This window comes from Mchenga conophoros, linkage group LG17, assembly GCF_057382185.1.
Source record: "Mchenga conophoros isolate Kocher_MC1m ecotype Shallow Benthic linkage group LG17, M_conophoros_male_GT1.1, whole genome shotgun sequence".
NCBI classification, from domain to species: Eukaryota; Metazoa; Chordata; class Actinopteri; order Cichliformes; family Cichlidae; genus Mchenga; species Mchenga conophoros.
Window position 1 is genome coordinate 34,105,888 of NC_140542.1, and position 16,379 is coordinate 34,122,266.

Genomic DNA, 16,379 nt, shown 5'->3' on the forward strand with positions numbered 1-16,379 from the left:
ACAGGAGCTTACACACTGGACGTGTCTTTACTGAAATGCGGCTCCTGTCTGAAAATTCTCCGCCTCAGTAATTGATTTTTGACTTTGTCCTTCGATGGCTCTTTATTTTGTAAGTTACTGACAGCAGTGAGCGCACACTATATAAACTATGATTTTAAATGATGGTTTTCCACACTGCTCTTTCAGACGTCCCCCCACAACCTTGTCAGATAAGCTGTGCACCTTCCTAGACTTTGCCACTTAGCATGTCCCTAGCTTTTCATTTCACCTCAATTTGAACATTTTTTTGTTACTCTGTTCAAATAAAAGTGAATATTGATGTGAAATATCGTTAATTTCTTTTTTGTCTATTTTACCATTTTTAATGTTACTTTTAGATAGGAAATAGAAACCGTTTAGCATAAGATTTCGGTTAGCTTTAGTTGGGCTATCATTAGCTATATTTTTCAGGGTATTACGTTAAGCTATTTCATCCTTTTTTTTTCTTGCGCTAACTGTTAATTACAAACTATTTTAAAGTGCAGTAAACATTATCCTCTATCTTCAGACATATCATTTTTCTATAGCTACTATGACAATCTATTTAAAGGGTTAACCTTTATGTTAAGCTATCATGCTGAATCTCTGCTGATTTTAGCTTTTTACTCTTTCAGCTTTTTGCTAACTTGGCAAAATAGGTGACTGGAACACTGATGTTAACAACACATGGTTGTTGTGGTTTTAACACTGTTACAGAATTAGCATTGTATAGTCTGCTTATAGTATTAATTGTTGTGATATTAGCAACAATTACTAAAATTACTGAGTGACAGCGTTTGTAATTTAAAAAAAAAATGTTAGCTTGGTTAATTCCTTGTCTTTATGTGCCCACCCTGAAATAATACTATGTTGTATGTTGGTATTACAGATTAAAAACATTAACCACTTAATACATACTAATCTGTTGCAGATGTATTTCCTGATTTGTTGATATTAAGCCTTGCAATGAACACAGCCTAACCTTTGCTAATAAACAAAGATAAAAATTACAACTCTATGAATTCCTGTAACAAATGAGGTAGAAAATACTGCCTAGGTTACAGATGCTTTGGCAAAACCAAATAATATAATATGATTATAATAAGCTAATACATTTACATTTGAACTATTTAGTTAATGCTCTTATCTGGCAGGACTTAAAATGGTTGGAATGAGCTTAAATTGTCAGTCTGGAAAAGACCATCAGCTCAAAGCCTCTGCAAATTTGAATGTATTAGATTGTTTCTATCAGTGTTGGGATTTGCAAAAGCATCAAGTATGTACTAATTTGGCTTGAGCTGAGAGTAGAGTGTGAGCAAATGCTAAACCACAGTTTTTTTCCCCCTGTCTTTGCTTTGTATTTTTTTTCTTCAACCTTTGTTATGACAAGGCAAACTGATATTTATAGTGCTTTTCAGCGGCTTTGTGTGTTGCAGGTTTCCTCCTGTATTCGGCTGTGCATTAACCTGTGGTCACTGCAAACATGGGTTGCTAAGAAATACATTCCTCTGTACCTCACTGCTTTTGAGTGGTGTGCCTTAACACATAAAATCTCAAAATCTATACCTGCAAAGTAACAAGGAAGCCGAGCAGTGTGTCAGATCATAGTCAGAAACGTCAAAACCACGAGCGTAAATGCTGATAGGAAAAACATGTTTGCTTCTTGTGTGGCGAAATATAGATGAAATTTCTTAAGAATGTGGCCACTCTTAAGTTTGACTGGCAGTGATGGTGACTGGCTTTTAAAGGGCTTATTTGGCTTTTAAGAGACATGAATATCATGCATGCCAGTTTCGATAAAGATTAGAAAAGAGGGCGTCTGGTATAAGTATTGAAAAAACGGTGTTGCAGAGCACTTTGAGCCCAGATAGAACCAAAGAATCCAGTGCCTAACAAAGTATATGGAAAATGCTAGTTCACCTTCAGCCCATTATTTGTACTGGAGTGATACAGAAAAATGGTGAAAATATTCAGGGTTCTGTCCCCAGTCGCTGTGTGAGAATTCAAAACATTTTACCTAATGGTGCTCTGGTTGCTTTAGATTCCAGTCACAGAATACGAAGAAGAGAAGTTTTGTTGCTTTGCCTATAATAACAAGTTTATGAGGAAGTATTTTCATTGACAATAATATTGTCAAAACTATACTGATAACCCGAGTATGCATTTTCACATGAAACTTAGTAAACCACAGGCTTAATGGCTTTGTTGTGAGATATTGTAAAAGGGAAGGGGACTATACAACTTCCTTCTTGCACATACATCTCTTTACTCTGCTCTTAATAGATATACAGTAATTCATTTTCTTTTCCACTTTCACTCTGCACTCCAGGAAAGACATAAAAATATAAATGTGTAATATTCACAGTAACGGCTGTAAAGTTAAAGTAGTGCTCTCTCTCTCTCTCTCTCTCTCTCCCTCTCTCCCTCCCTCCCTCCCTCCCTCCAGGATGGTACAGAGGATTCATCCTGAAGAACCCAAATGTGAAGGTGAGCAAACCTTTCCATGATATTGTTTTTCTCGCCTTGCCTACTTATGCTCTCACTAAACCTGATTCCCTCTCTGTGTATTAGCTGGTGTCATGCATTGAATTGAAAGAGTCTCTTGGAACTGTCATTGTTAGCGAAAACTAGCACTTTCACTAGCTGAGATGACAGATGTAAGCAGGAACACCTGTCTTTTCGTCGTATGACTTGTCAGGTTCCCTACTTTGAAAATTGCTCTTTGCAGCCCTGCAAATAGTTTGGTGACACTATGTGATTTTCTCTAGTGCTCCACCCAACGTCAGAGTTATAATCAGCCAGACCTACTCAGACAAGTGGAAACACCTGTTTGTGTGCACACTTAAACAACAACGGAGGAGAGGTTTCTCTTTCACTACGAACAGACATGCTGCTGATACACAAGTACACTGATGTTAGCCAGGAAATGTCTAGAAGTGTGCAAAAGTCTTGAGCTATAAAAATAATTTTAAAGGTGAACTTAAGCAATAGTTCTCCAGGATTTCTGAAGGTGCTGTTTTTTCACTGATTTTCACCTTCCAGTCCTTGTACCTAACCATCTTCAGAGGAATCGTTTTTTTGTTGAGCCACTCGTCACTAATCTATGAATCACTGAAACATAAAAAAGGCACCTAACCCAAGGGATGAATCAGTGTTGAGTCTGCAAATAACAAACAACTTAGCAACAAAACTGTATCTTTAGTCACTTGGTTGCTAACAGGCTGTAGTTGTCTAGGTTGTTGCTGTTTCTTTAGTTGAAGAAAAAGCCCAAGTGATTACTATGGAACTGTTAGCTGCATACTTGGCATTTCTTGACATGGTCAGGTGTTCTTAAAGAATTTGAGGAAAAAAGAAGAAGTGACAAGGCCTAAAAAAGGCTACAGCAGATGAACAGAACTGAAAGTCACGTCTCTAAGAACGAGGAAGAATTCCAGCAAAGATGTGACACAGGATCTGAGAGATGCGTCTGACCTTTCAATTGATCCAGCTACTCTTTGCTGAAGCCTCATCAGAAACAATCTCAGTGGAATGCAGTATACAGTAAATGCATGTAGTAATGCAGTAAAAACACACAATGGAACATCATTAGTCATGGATTGGACTCCTGGAGATCCCAGAGTGTGGGATCATGTTGACAGAAAATTATACAAAATGAAGCCAACATCCAACAACATCCCACCAATGTCCATCAGGAAGCTTGGAGAACTATTCCTGAAGACTACGTAAAGAAATGAAAAGAAAGCTTGACTAAGAGAGTTTAGGCCGTGTTGAAGACTAAAGGTGGCCATACCAAATATTGATTTTAAATATTTTGAAACAATAAGCTTTTTGATTTTTGCGTATATGCTGTATTTCCATATATATTTGGACATTTTACAATAAATCGCTGTACCTGTTACCCATTTTCCTTGCAATATATAAAGAAATCAGGGGTGGCTCAAGACTTTTGCACAGTAATGTATGAGAGAGAAACTCTGTTACAAATCATGACAAACATGATGGTCGTAGGATAAATGTCCCAACTATCCCCCAAAAATTTCTCTGTGTAAACCTAGCCGTTGCACTGATTAGATACAATGTAAGAGACAAACGTAACAGTCAAATAATCCTGAAATGAGCAAAGTCAGCAAACTTTGTAAGCATTAAAAAAAAAAAAGAAAAGAAAAGAAAAAAGGTGGGGGGTTGATTTTTATACATCATGTTTTACTGCCCTGCTAACTGTTAAATTAAGTTAATTTAGGTAATACTTGAAAATAACTGCCCGGTTAAGTACCTGGAGGTGTTTTAGGATGAGTGCTGAATGGCAAGACTTTTTTTCAGGAACTGGGCTGAAACAAACCTAGAGAAAGAGGAATATATAGTTTTTTTTAATACATGCCAAGAGATGATATCAAGATAACCCAGAACTTTGTTTCTCTATTTTAATTTAATCTACTTTTTTAAATTATTAAGTGCAATTGAATATAAATGAATCCAAATCTGACAAGATGTTAAATAACTTTCAGCCACCACCAATCGCATGAATGATCTACCATAAAACCACCTGTGCGCAGATTGTGGAAATTAGATTCATAAGTCATAATGATTCATTTTTTTATTACCACCACTTCCCAAAAAGTCAAAACCCAACTTGAGATATACTCAAACTATATCACTGGGGGCGATGACATCCCAACTTCCCAACAAAAGAAGAGTGGTGCGTGCAGTCAGTCTGATATTTTTTACGACTTTTAAAAACTCATGTGCAGAATAATATATTATAATAAGAGCCAACTGAGGAGTCAAGTGTGTGTTTGTGTTTTGCATTTACTGCATTACTACTTTGATCTTCCCCAAGTCAGTGGGGGCATCTTGCAGTTTATTAGCGTCAAACAGCACGTGCGCACACACAAACAGCTTTTTAAAACCTTTGCTTGTCTACTAAATGTCATTGCTGCTTGCCTTTATCCTTCTGTTCCCTCCATTTTCCTCTGTTTTTTCCACAAACACTCTTAACCCTGTATTGATTATGTGCGTCGTTTTCACATCCGCCGCTGTTAAATGCTAATTACAACGGGGAGCAAATGACTCTCGGAGCATTCTCATTAACCTGTTTATCTTCTTGACTAAAGGGGATTTTTCCATCCAGCTACATCCACTTAAAGAATGCCCACGTCAAGAACAAAGGGTAATGTTACATGTCTTTCCTTTGGTTTTCTTTCCATGTTTGTTCATATTGTGGTTTTATATTTAAGGTTACGTTATTTAATTCTCGTTCATGTGCTGATGTTTGTTTGTAGGCAATTCGAGACAGTCATCCCTGATGAAGACTCTGTCATCACAGAGATGACATCAACTCTGCGAGACTGGGGTGCCATGTGGAAGCAGCTCTATGTGGTAAGAACTCTTACACATAACCACACGTGCACACTTTGCATCGATTTGTTGTCACTGCTGCTTAACTGAAACTGCAATGTTTGAGTTCATTTGGCCCTGGGTAATTCAGAAAGCCACAAACAGTCAAAGCTTCTTTTTTTTATATGCATTCATTAGTCGGATTGATTGTGTTTGTGGCCTATTAGACTATCTGGGGTGCTGATTAAATTGAGCTGATGAATACGTCTAGATCAAAGTGCATGCATTTGCAGCAAAAAGCAGCAGGACACTGAAGCTAATTTGCACAAATCCATTTTAAGCTCTTCTTGTCTTCTCTCTCTGGGTCGCTGTCTTCTTCTCAGTGTCGATTTGGTTCTCTAATGTGCGTTCCGTCACTTTTCATGTTTTCACTTATGTTTTTGGGTGGCAGCGTTGACACAACTGTATATTTTGATCTCCTTATCTGTGCCTTTCCTGCTGTCATCCTCATTCTGTCTTCAGCTGATTATGAATTTTCCTTTCATTCATTGCCTTTGACTGTTATTCTTCTCATTTCTTTTCCACCCCTCTTCTTTTCTCCCCTTTTCCAAACCTCCAGAAAAATGAGGGGGATTTGTTCCACCGGCTTTGGCACGTGATGAATGAAATCTTGGACCTGAGGAGGCAGGTGCTGGTTGGCCACCTCACTCATGACCGTTTGAGGGACGTCAAGCAGCACATCACAGCAAGATTGGATTGGGGCAACGAGTGAGTAGACTAAGGGCAGTGAGAAGGTTTACAATGTCCACATGTGGCTTATAGACATGTTTGCATTGTTCCTTTTCAAGAACCAATAATTCATTATTTAAACTGCTTCTACCACTGATGATTTTGATTTTAGGTGATTTAAAGGGGCTTGCTATGCTCATTTCCAACTTACCTTATTGTATCCTTATTCATCTTATAGTGGGCTTTTGTGAAGCTCCCTGGGTCACTCTGTGTCTGAAACAATCCAGTTTAGCTCCTTTAGCCCTTCCTGAAACCCAGCTTTCTCCTGATTGGCTGCCTCTCACAAACAGAAGGTTTGGAGAGCAAATGGATGGGGCTTCTGACATTCAAGAGTGAATTTATTTGGTTTACAGGGTTACATATACATACGATGACCTCATTATTTATAGCATAGGTCACATTTAATAGAAGCATCAGCAGAATTAAAGGAAAAAAGCTCCTCTCTAATAGTTCAAAGTACAAATTTCCACAGAGGGAACAGGGAGCTTATTTTATTAACTCAGCAGCCTTATCTGTGTTAAGGATGTGAAGCAAAAAAAATGGCAAGTGGGGTTTTTGGCCTAAATGAGGTTGTTGGGCATAGTTTCTGGTAAGGATGCCCTAATCCAATACAGATATGAATAACTCACTGGATATATTTCAATACTGATATAAATCCAGCATCAGTGGGCGTTCTTTTCCCATTTGTAAAATGACTAGATCCACAGTAGAAAATAATAATAAGTTAAGTTTAAGCCTTAAGTTTGACATTTTGGCTGTTATCTTATCTTGAAAGTGGATGTGACCATATTTAAACTTAGCTAATTCATGTTAGCGTAATTGAGGCATTAATTACCATGTGGTTGTGTCCTGATGTTTCATATGCAATGCCATCCAGTAGTAAAAAGCAAAAAAAGGACTGCAACTGTTGTCACTGGCCCGTTCAGTACTGCTACTTCTGTGCCTTTCTGGCAACTTTTTTTTTTGCCAGTTTCTAAATAATCAATAAACAACCCCTGTTTCAATATGATAAACATAAGGATTCCCAAATGTCAGCGATTCCTGAAGGGAGATGGCTGAAACAACCAAAATGGGCTGAGGGAATGTACGAAGAAGTGGAAAAGCCTGAGTGACATATACTTGAATATTTAAAGAAAAGAAAATAGATCCAAAACTGATGACAACAAAGAGTGGGGACCCAGGAAAGCAAAAGGAAGAAAGGTTAAATGAGAGGTTACAGCGTAGATTTCCTGTAAATCACCTATCAAGAGTGAAGATGATTTTTTTTCTCTCCCTTTTTGAGCTTGCCACTGATTCTTGTGATGCCGAAAACTGTTAGTTTTCAGACTGATAGAAAAAACACTGAATTTTAACTTTAACGAGGATTGCTCTTGCAGTGGCCAATATTCTAGTACTTAATATTGTAATGAGGCAGATCTGGCAAATCCAGTCAGTGCGTTCGTAGTTCAGTTTGCTTGATGTTCCATCAGCACAGAAATCCTTTTCAGCAGCTGACTTGAAAAGCTTGGCACTTCTTTGAATATAATTCTTTCCAACCTCTGCTCTCGGTTGCATAACTGCAGTGCAGTATGACAGTCTTCCACAAAATAAATGAATGAGATAAATCAAACTTTATGTGGACTGTGAGGGAGAACCTGCAGAGTTTAAAGTTTTAAAGAAATTTTTTTTGTTGTTTTTTTGTTGTTGTTTTTTTACTGCAGGCAAGGTTGTGTAATCAGTCTAAAAAAAACCCTCACTATACTTTGAGAATTATGAGGAGTATTTTTAGTTACTGACACACAGTAAAATCTGTGAAGCCACCATGACAAGCTGGCTCTTCCATTATAAGCAGTGCTACTCATCTAAAACTTGAAGGAAACTGCATTTGGAAATAAAAGTTTCATCTCTCATTTCTTTCTCTGCTTCTTTCCTGGAGCTTCTTGCAGCTTTCTAACGTCCCTCCTTCTTCCTCAGCCTCTCACTCTTCTTTTCAACTTTCCTTTCTCTTCTGCCTTTTGTTGTCACCTACCCTCCCTGTAGGCATACTCTTCACTCAGTACAATCTCTTTCCCACACAGACAGCACTCTCTCCATCCTTCCTTTCACTTTGCTTTCTTCTTTCCATCCTCTCTGTGCTGTGGGGGTGCAATAGAGAGAGAGAGAGGGACAAAAAAAGAAATCCTCACAACTCGTGTCCCTCTCTCTTTCTGTCTGTCCTTTACCCTTCGCTCTCCTTCATTTCCCTGCTGTGGGCCTTCTTCAAACACACGCACATGCTTCACATCCCTCCCCAGCGATGAGCATCCCTCGCTGCTGTATGGTTGACCTGGCCTGTCTCTCTTCTTGCCGAAAAGGAGACACACTCAAGTGTGCTGTTTTGGTCCACTAATACCACCGACCAGGAGGATGGGAGCATGTAAGAGTTAGTGTTTATGGAACAACAAGAATGTAGAGGAACAGGCAAGGTTAAATGATGGAGGACAGGAAAGAGGATAAAGAGGACAGTAGGCATAGCAGGGGGCTAAAGGGAGAGGATTTTTTCTTTCATCTGCTCCACAGAGGAGCTGTCAAATGTATTTAGGCGACTGACGGGTGATGTGACAGCTGTGCTTTGAGTGTTTGTGGGTCTGTTCGCTTTGTTGTTGATGCTCAGTGCAGCTATAAAGTAGCATCTTAATTAACGCTCAATTGCAATCCATGTACTGTGTTATCTGTATGTATTTTGCAGCTTCAGTGTATTAATACTCTCTGTGACTTTGTGTTTCAGACAGCTTGGCTTGGACCTGGTCCCGAGGCGAGAGTTTAGTATGGTGGACCCCGATGAAATCAGTGTCACAGAGCTTTACAGACTGGTAAGCGTCCACACAGTTCTTCCCTGTTCTCAGATTAAGATCCCATCCAGAGTGCAGATGCGTAAAGGAGCTGGTCTCTTCTAGATTCATCTTGGAAAGAGTACAATAAAATCTCTATATTCAACACAGCTCACAAGACACACAAAGTAAAGAAAGCAATGCTCTGCTGGGAGGTTGTTGCCCTGCAGAGTGGACAGTGACACTGAATGACAGTGACATCGATGGCAGGAGTTTGGATTGGTGGCCTTAGAGTTCCTGTGTTATATGCCTTTTTAATGTCCAGTGTATTTACAATTTAGAGCCAGTTGCTTAGGCTGGATACAGGATGTAGACAATGATACAGATCTATTTAGGGTTACTGTTGTATTGTACACAATCTATCCACTTTCTAATAGGAACTGTCATTTGATGCCGAGGGTAACTTTATACAACAGATGGCAAACAACCAAAACATGTCTGACCTCTGAGTATATTGTACTTGGTTTGATCTTGCAACCTCTAAGTGGATTTAAGGAACTGTCTATCACTGACAACATCTGTCAGCTTCTTTCTCTAAGCTGACAGATGTTGTCAGATAGATAGAAGAGGCCGTGTATGAACTAGCTGCCCGCATAATACCTTGCTACCTTGGCACAGCAGACATTATGGACCTGCTATACTCACTTCCAGTTTCATATTTTTTTGACTTTACAAAATTGACACCTCAATTTTCTGTGGAACTTTTCAGTTCATTGTGTAAAAGTAGCTGCTTTCGCATCCGTCTCTTTAAGCCCCCGCTTCAAAAAAAAGGATGATGGGGTTCTGATTGGCTCGCCTAGCTTCCTCAAACAAAAATTGGTGCTCGTGGGTACTGCTTCTCACTTCACTTATGTGCAGTTTCTGAAAACACCAGGCTGAGAAGCATAATCTACCACTCCTTATTGGACATGCCAGTTTCTTAGATCCATTTGTACATGTAGATGCCAGAGTCTGGGTTTTTGGGACAGAAATAATCAGAAAATGATGAAGATGCAGGATGATCTGTTAAAAGTACCATCTTACTGTGGGACCTAACAGTGGACTAGTGTTTCAGTCTGTGTGAACCCGTATTTGTACCTGTACAAAATACATGATGGAAATGTGCTAGAAATTGATAAAAGTAGAAAACTCTTACTGCTATGAAATACCAAAGGTAGCACAGGGAGAGTCTCATCAGGGTTGGCTGCATTACCATCCGACTATGATGCAACTGCTGGAGCTGATTATGGAGTCTCAAGCTGGTACTAAGTGGCAACATCCGGAGCTGAATAATTAAGTAAACGCTTAAGTGACAAGTCTGCAATTCCCCCAGTGGCCACTCAAGGTTTGCACCATAAGCGAGTCAGTCAGCATCGACTAGAGAGTTAAAATGGGTGATGTTACAACACTGAAAAACATGTTTTTAGTCTGGTACAGAAAATAGTAATTATCTCCCTGGGTAAGTTCTTCCTTTGTAACAGCTCTACTAAAGTTTTTTTTTTTTTTTTTAAAACACTCTTAATAACTCGATCTGAGTACTGGAGTTAGGTTCATGTCTGCTTTGACTGAGAGGTGTCCCAACAAAGGCAGATTGATGCTAATTGGAGTCACAGAGCTGGATCTCTCCACCATGTCTATGCTGCAGGTTATAAATGTTTGGAAGTAGAGCAACATTTCTTTGACTTTAGCACAGTTAATATGAGCATACACCGCTGGGAAAGTGTATGTGTGTGAGAGAGAAGAAGGAAAGGCACAACAGGGCCATGGTCCAGTTTGAAATTGAAGAGCAGCTTATATAAAAATCTATGGCACTGATCCCTAACGGTTATAGGACTGCTGTAAAGGATGCTGAAGGATTTTGCTCATAGTATTTAATAACCTTTTTTGAGCTTTTTTCCACATGTTTCTCTGCATTTTACTGAGCTGTTAACAGATGCGCTTTCTCTGAGAACCTTGAACACGTCTCGGTGTGGGCTAAAGCTTTGGGATTGGAAGTCCATGCTTGACCCTTAGAACCAGCATTTGGCAAAACAAATTTAGAGTAAGCTCAGCGAGTTACTGATACCACTCTCATCCTCGCATGAGGTACATTTGATGGACCGATTTTTTTTTTTCTTTTCCCCCTCATCCATCTGCTTCTGTATTTCTCTCCTTCCTTTCCCTACTGTTTGCTCCCTGCCTCTCCTTCCCACTTTCTCCAAGCCCCAATCGCTGCTACCATGGCAACCACTTCTCTGCCCTCGTATGGTGTGGGGGGAATTGTATCACACACACACGCACACACACTCTGTGTCGGCTCTTTCTTCGCAAGGGTAATTGAAGCTCTTAATCCATCTGTTATTTTTTTTTTTGTTGTTGTCAAAACAAAAGCAGGAAAAGCACAAAGAAAGCTTTCTCCACCTCTATTAAACGGTGTATAAAATAAACAAGCGACTACCATTTCTCCATACTGGGTCGAGATAAAGGGCCAGGCATTCACCGCCGCCATCCACTTACGAAAATACGCAAGGAACCCTCACACCAAGATGCAATATCTCAATGAGCCCAAATTACATCAATATTTCCCCGTGAGATCTTTGTTTGTGAGAACCGCGTCTTTGTTTCTGTCGGTGCTTCTGCGGCGTGGCTTAATTAAATTGACATGGGGATTATGCGGTGTCTCTGTGTGTACTTGTGTGCGTGTTTGCCTGTGTGTGTGTGCTGAAGTGCCAGTGCAGTATTACTGTAGGAAAATGTGGCTTAACTGCTGCATTGTTTCAAGGAATTGTGTGATATCTGCTGAGTGAGAACGAAAACAAGCAACGACAGTGGATTAAAAAGAGATTTTATGTATGCCTGTAAATGCCTTAATGCTATCTCATAAACCCTTCTCATTCTATATAATGAGAAACAACACTGTAAATGTAAACATGGTATATGCATGCCAATTTAAGTCTATTTAAAAGAAACAAAGGAAAAATAATTACAGGGTCATAGAAGGTGGTGGTATTCCTAGCAAAAATTCCAAGCTTGTGGATTTATGAGAAAAAACCCAGATCTGTATTTTCTGATAATAAAATAATACATCTACAAGGAAAAAACCCCAAATATAATATTCTTTTTTCCCATTTTTCCCTTGAACAAAGAAGGTACAACATCTACATATGGTAATAGTGATTATTCACAGACAGCAGTACCTCAGGTAGTAGTTTCCTGGCTCAGAATGGGCCTTTGCGGTTGGGTAGCTGTGCCTATAAGTATTATTTGATACTTCAGTCTGCGTTACTGCACATAACAGAAATACATACATTTTCTTCTTATTGCTGGCCATTTGAAAAAGTCTTCAAAAGCGTTATATCCTTCCCCAAGGATGACTAAATCATTTCCTGATGATTTTCCTCTGGGGTACATTCACAGCTACTTTAGTGTGTGCCAGGAGAAACCCTGTATTAGTGACTGTCTGGAAAAGCGTATATAGCAGCCTGAAAACATATGCTTCCCTGAAGAATTAGTGAAGAACAGCATAGTGAATCAACAATTTTCTCTTTTTGTCAGATTAGGGGAAAGAAAAACCCCTACTTTGTAAAACAATACGACAAAAATGCATCAAAACTAAATATTTGTGGAGATGGAGGACCAGATTTTTATTGGACTTAAATCCTTTAAACAGACACTTGTTGAAGCATTATATTTGGTTGTAGCTTTAAAGTGAGGAAAAAAACCCTTTATGTCTAATTAGCTCATGCGAGTCATGTGTAGAGCAAAGACTAATCAGCTTTAGGCTTTCCATTGTTTTCCTCTGGGACTGAGCTCAGAGCGTAAGCAGAGAAGACCCGAGTTTAGATCCCCCAGTGATGACTTCATTAACAGTGGAAGCTCCCTCTGTAGTAATAGATCATAGCTCAGCTCTTTGCCCTGGACATGTGGTTGTAATATTTCTTCTTATGGTTCAGCTTATCACTAAAGAGAGACAAGCCTTCATACAGATCTTTAACTTCCTGCACGACTTTAATTCTTGAGTTTAAAAGAGGGATGAAAGGAGGCTTAAACATTAATGTAGAAAGGGACAGAAAGAACAGCTACAAATTTGTGGCCTCAGTTTGACCTGTCTCCTCTAGAATTTCCTTGTCGTTTGACAGTCTGTAGGACAGTTTGGCTGGCACACACACGGTCATGTTCTCGTTCTCTGTTCAGCTACCTCTCAGCCTCTCCTTGTTGACCACACCATTGTGTGTTGCCAGTCAGGCTGCCAGCCTGTCATGTCTATGCTTTGTGTCTAGTCATGCTGAAGCTGTCACAAAACCACACACTGTTCCCGCCGGGCTGCTGGCTGAAATGACACACTGAAAATAACCTCGTAATAAAATCCCACAGTATAAATTAGGCCTTCCTCAGACCTAGTAATTTTACGTCAGAACCAGGAGTTCAGCCCTGCTGGGAGTAGTTTGTCTTGCTGTTAGATAATTCTGTTTCTCTGTTTCTTTTCGGGGATCTCGCACAAAAACAAAAGTGTTTTTATAGTTTTGACAGAAACTGCAAAGGTAAAAGGATTTGTAGCATGGTTTTTCAGCACATTTAGAGAACTTGTTTCTTAATCTCACAATTTTTCACTTTAGTATGCAAATCATCATCTCTGCAGACAGGTTTTTGTAAAGTTGAGCTAATCTGTCTGGCTGCAGGGAAAAACATTACAGGTCTTGTGACCTGTAATGCAAAGTGGTAGCGAAACTTGAGTGAATCTTGACACGTGGTGGCTGGAGTGACACATTCTCTTTTTAACTTTGGCTTGTTAGCTTTTGAACTTTTTCAGTTTCATAGCCGCTTTGCTAATAGCTGAGGAGGGTGTTTTGGCGGGTCAGTGTCTTCCATGCAAACTAAAGGCTACTTTAGCAATCTGCTAGCAACTGAAGCAATCATGAGGAGGTTTTTGGTACAGCATCCTCTTTGTGACCAACCTCACCCACTGTAGCAACTGCGAGCAACACACGTTTTACCCTAGCAACCAGAGTTGCCAGGAGGTCACTGACCTGTCTCTCGGCCAGAGAGAGCATGATTATTCGTGTGGGTGGGTGGGTGACTGAAGCCTTAAATGGAACTTCTGACTACATTTGCACATAGGGTAACTAACTGTGAATGCGACAGTATCCGTTAATACCTTGAATTAAGACATGACAAGTGTGTTTTAGTTTGTTTTAGTAAGATTATTTGTTGCCTGGTACGCAGCTTCATAATTCCTTGAGCTTGAAATGTTGCGCCAACAAGTGCATTTCAACAAAGTCACCTATGCTGTACAATGCAACACTATTTAAATTTGACAACCAAACCATCATTATAATCCTGTAAAACATATTATATCCACTATTAATATACTGTGTGTGTGTTGTTTTGTGGTGAAGCTTTACTACACTCAGTTCTTGCATTGTCTTTATCCGTTTCCCTTTCCTCTGTCCTGATCCCCATCTCTTGCTCCCTTCCTTCCGATTTTCTTATGTTTTACAACAGAAGTGGATGCGAGGCCAAATTTGGCAGTGGCTCTATTGGCCATCTGGTGCTTTGTGTATATTTGTGTGTATGTGTGTGTTGTGCGCGTGTGTATTTTTGGCTGTTGACAGCAGATTATGATGAACCTTTTATAAACAGAGCTCTAATGTGTGTACACACACCATACCATCCTGTATGAGGCCTTATTGATCTTTTTGGTACAGATTGATGTAATATGGCAAGTAATATCATCCACCACTAAAGCACTGAGCTCTGTAATTGTGCTGAACTATTTGACTTTTTTTTTTTTTTTTTAAACGTTTGTGTGAATCGCAATGTTTAAGATGTTGCTTTCTGCTTCTTTCTGTCAAAAAACCCCCGATTTGGCCTCCTTAAAGATAAAGTGTTGTGCGGATGTCTTGCCCATGTTGTTGCCATTTACTGAAACAGGCAGACATGCATAGAAAGTGTAAAGTGTGTAAAGTGTGCGTGTTAGTCCCCATAGGGAAATAGTTCCTCTGCATTTAACCCATTCACCCAGTGAAGCAGTGGGCAGCCACCAGTGCAGCGCCCGGGGAGCAGTGTGTAGGGACGGTACCTTGCTCAGGGGTACCTCAGGGTAGCCGTTCAGTGGAGTCGAACCCCCGACCTTCCGATCATGGGGCCACCACTCTACCTACTGAGCTATCCCTGCCCCACATACAACATATAAGGGAAAATCCAAATTTATAGACTTTAACAAGCTTGAAAGTCCGTATTTTGTATACACAGACCGAATTCTCAGTCTGCTTTTGTAATTAAAGTAGTCTTCAGGTATAGTTCTCAAGGTTTCTTACCTGGAGAGGACATTACAAAGTTCAAACGCCTTCCAGATGATACAGCATGGTGGAACTAAATCTGAGAGTACTTTTTTGCAATCATAATTCCATCAATTTTGACAAAAACCTAACAGCACTGGCTGAAAATCAGCCCCAAACCTTGACATAGCTTCTACCGTGTTTTACAGATGCCTGTAGAGGCTCCCTCCTGACCTTTTCCATACATATTGCCTTCTTTAAGAATGGCTTCTTGACAGCCAGCCTTCCACTGAGAAGCCAAGAGGTCATTCCTGATGAAGCTTCGGCGAACAGTAGATGAATCAACTAAAGTACCAGATACATCACAAGAAATGAGCGTGGTTCTTTAAAAGAAAAATGTAACGTAATGAGGGGTGGCTCAAGAGTTTTGCACATCACTTTAAATGCTCGGCAAGGTGCTGAGTTGATGTATTGGCATAAAGGCAGCAACAAAGAAAGAGCCAGACAGTGCAGCTTCAACTCCCACATTTTAGCCTCTGAGCTGCCAGCCTGCAGTATTACATCCCATATTAGCCTGATGTATATCAACATCTATATCTTTCTGCTCTTCAAATATATGCAAATTCAAATCAGTCCTTCTGCCTACAGTGAGAAGCCTCAGGGGAATATTACCTGTTATTGAATTCATCACTAATACAGCAGCTTTGATTTGAGAGGTTATGAGTTTTTAACCTTCTTTGCATCCACCTCTATAACTCTGTATTTCAACTGCAGCTGTTCTTGTTTCAAGTTGTTTTCTTGTTTATTTGAATTTTTCCCAGTTTGCATAATTACAGCTAAAACGTAATATATAACGGTTTCCTTTATATAGAGAAATTTGCTTGTGCTGATTTTCTTCTCTCGCCTGCAGATGGAACACCGACATCGTAAGAAGGAGACATCCACCCCTGCTAGCACCCATCATCTGTTTGTCCACGTAAAGAGTCTAATGAGCGCTAATCTGGGGGAGGAGCTGGAAGTCTTCTTTCACATTTACGATGGACGGGAGAACCGGCCACTCAGGTAGAGACTTTACAGGCAATACGCCTTTATGATTCTAATTGGGCCTTTTCAAAAATCAAATATTTTTCCATCTAGCCTGTAGTGCTGTTTG

At 39.8% G+C, this 16,379-nt stretch overlaps 1 protein-coding gene across 4 annotated transcripts in view; it reads left to right on the plus strand.

The window, feature by feature from the left end:
• The window catches only part of dock4b (dedicator of cytokinesis 4b), a 138,162-nt gene that overhangs the window by 35,706 nt on the left and 86,077 nt on the right, over nt 1-16,379 (plus strand). For all 4 annotated transcript variants that reach the window (XM_085250946.1, XM_085250949.1, XM_085250947.1 and 1 more), the window contains exons 3-8: nt 2,465-2,505; nt 5,130-5,185; nt 5,298-5,394; nt 5,972-6,120; nt 8,888-8,972; nt 16,137-16,288. In XM_085250946.1, the coding sequence (XP_085107072.1) occupies nt 2,465-2,505; nt 5,130-5,185; nt 5,298-5,394; nt 5,972-6,120; nt 8,888-8,972; nt 16,137-16,288 (580 nt within the window). The remainder of the gene's footprint in view (nt 1-2,464; nt 2,506-5,129; nt 5,186-5,297; nt 5,395-5,971; nt 6,121-8,887; nt 8,973-16,136; nt 16,289-16,379) is intronic.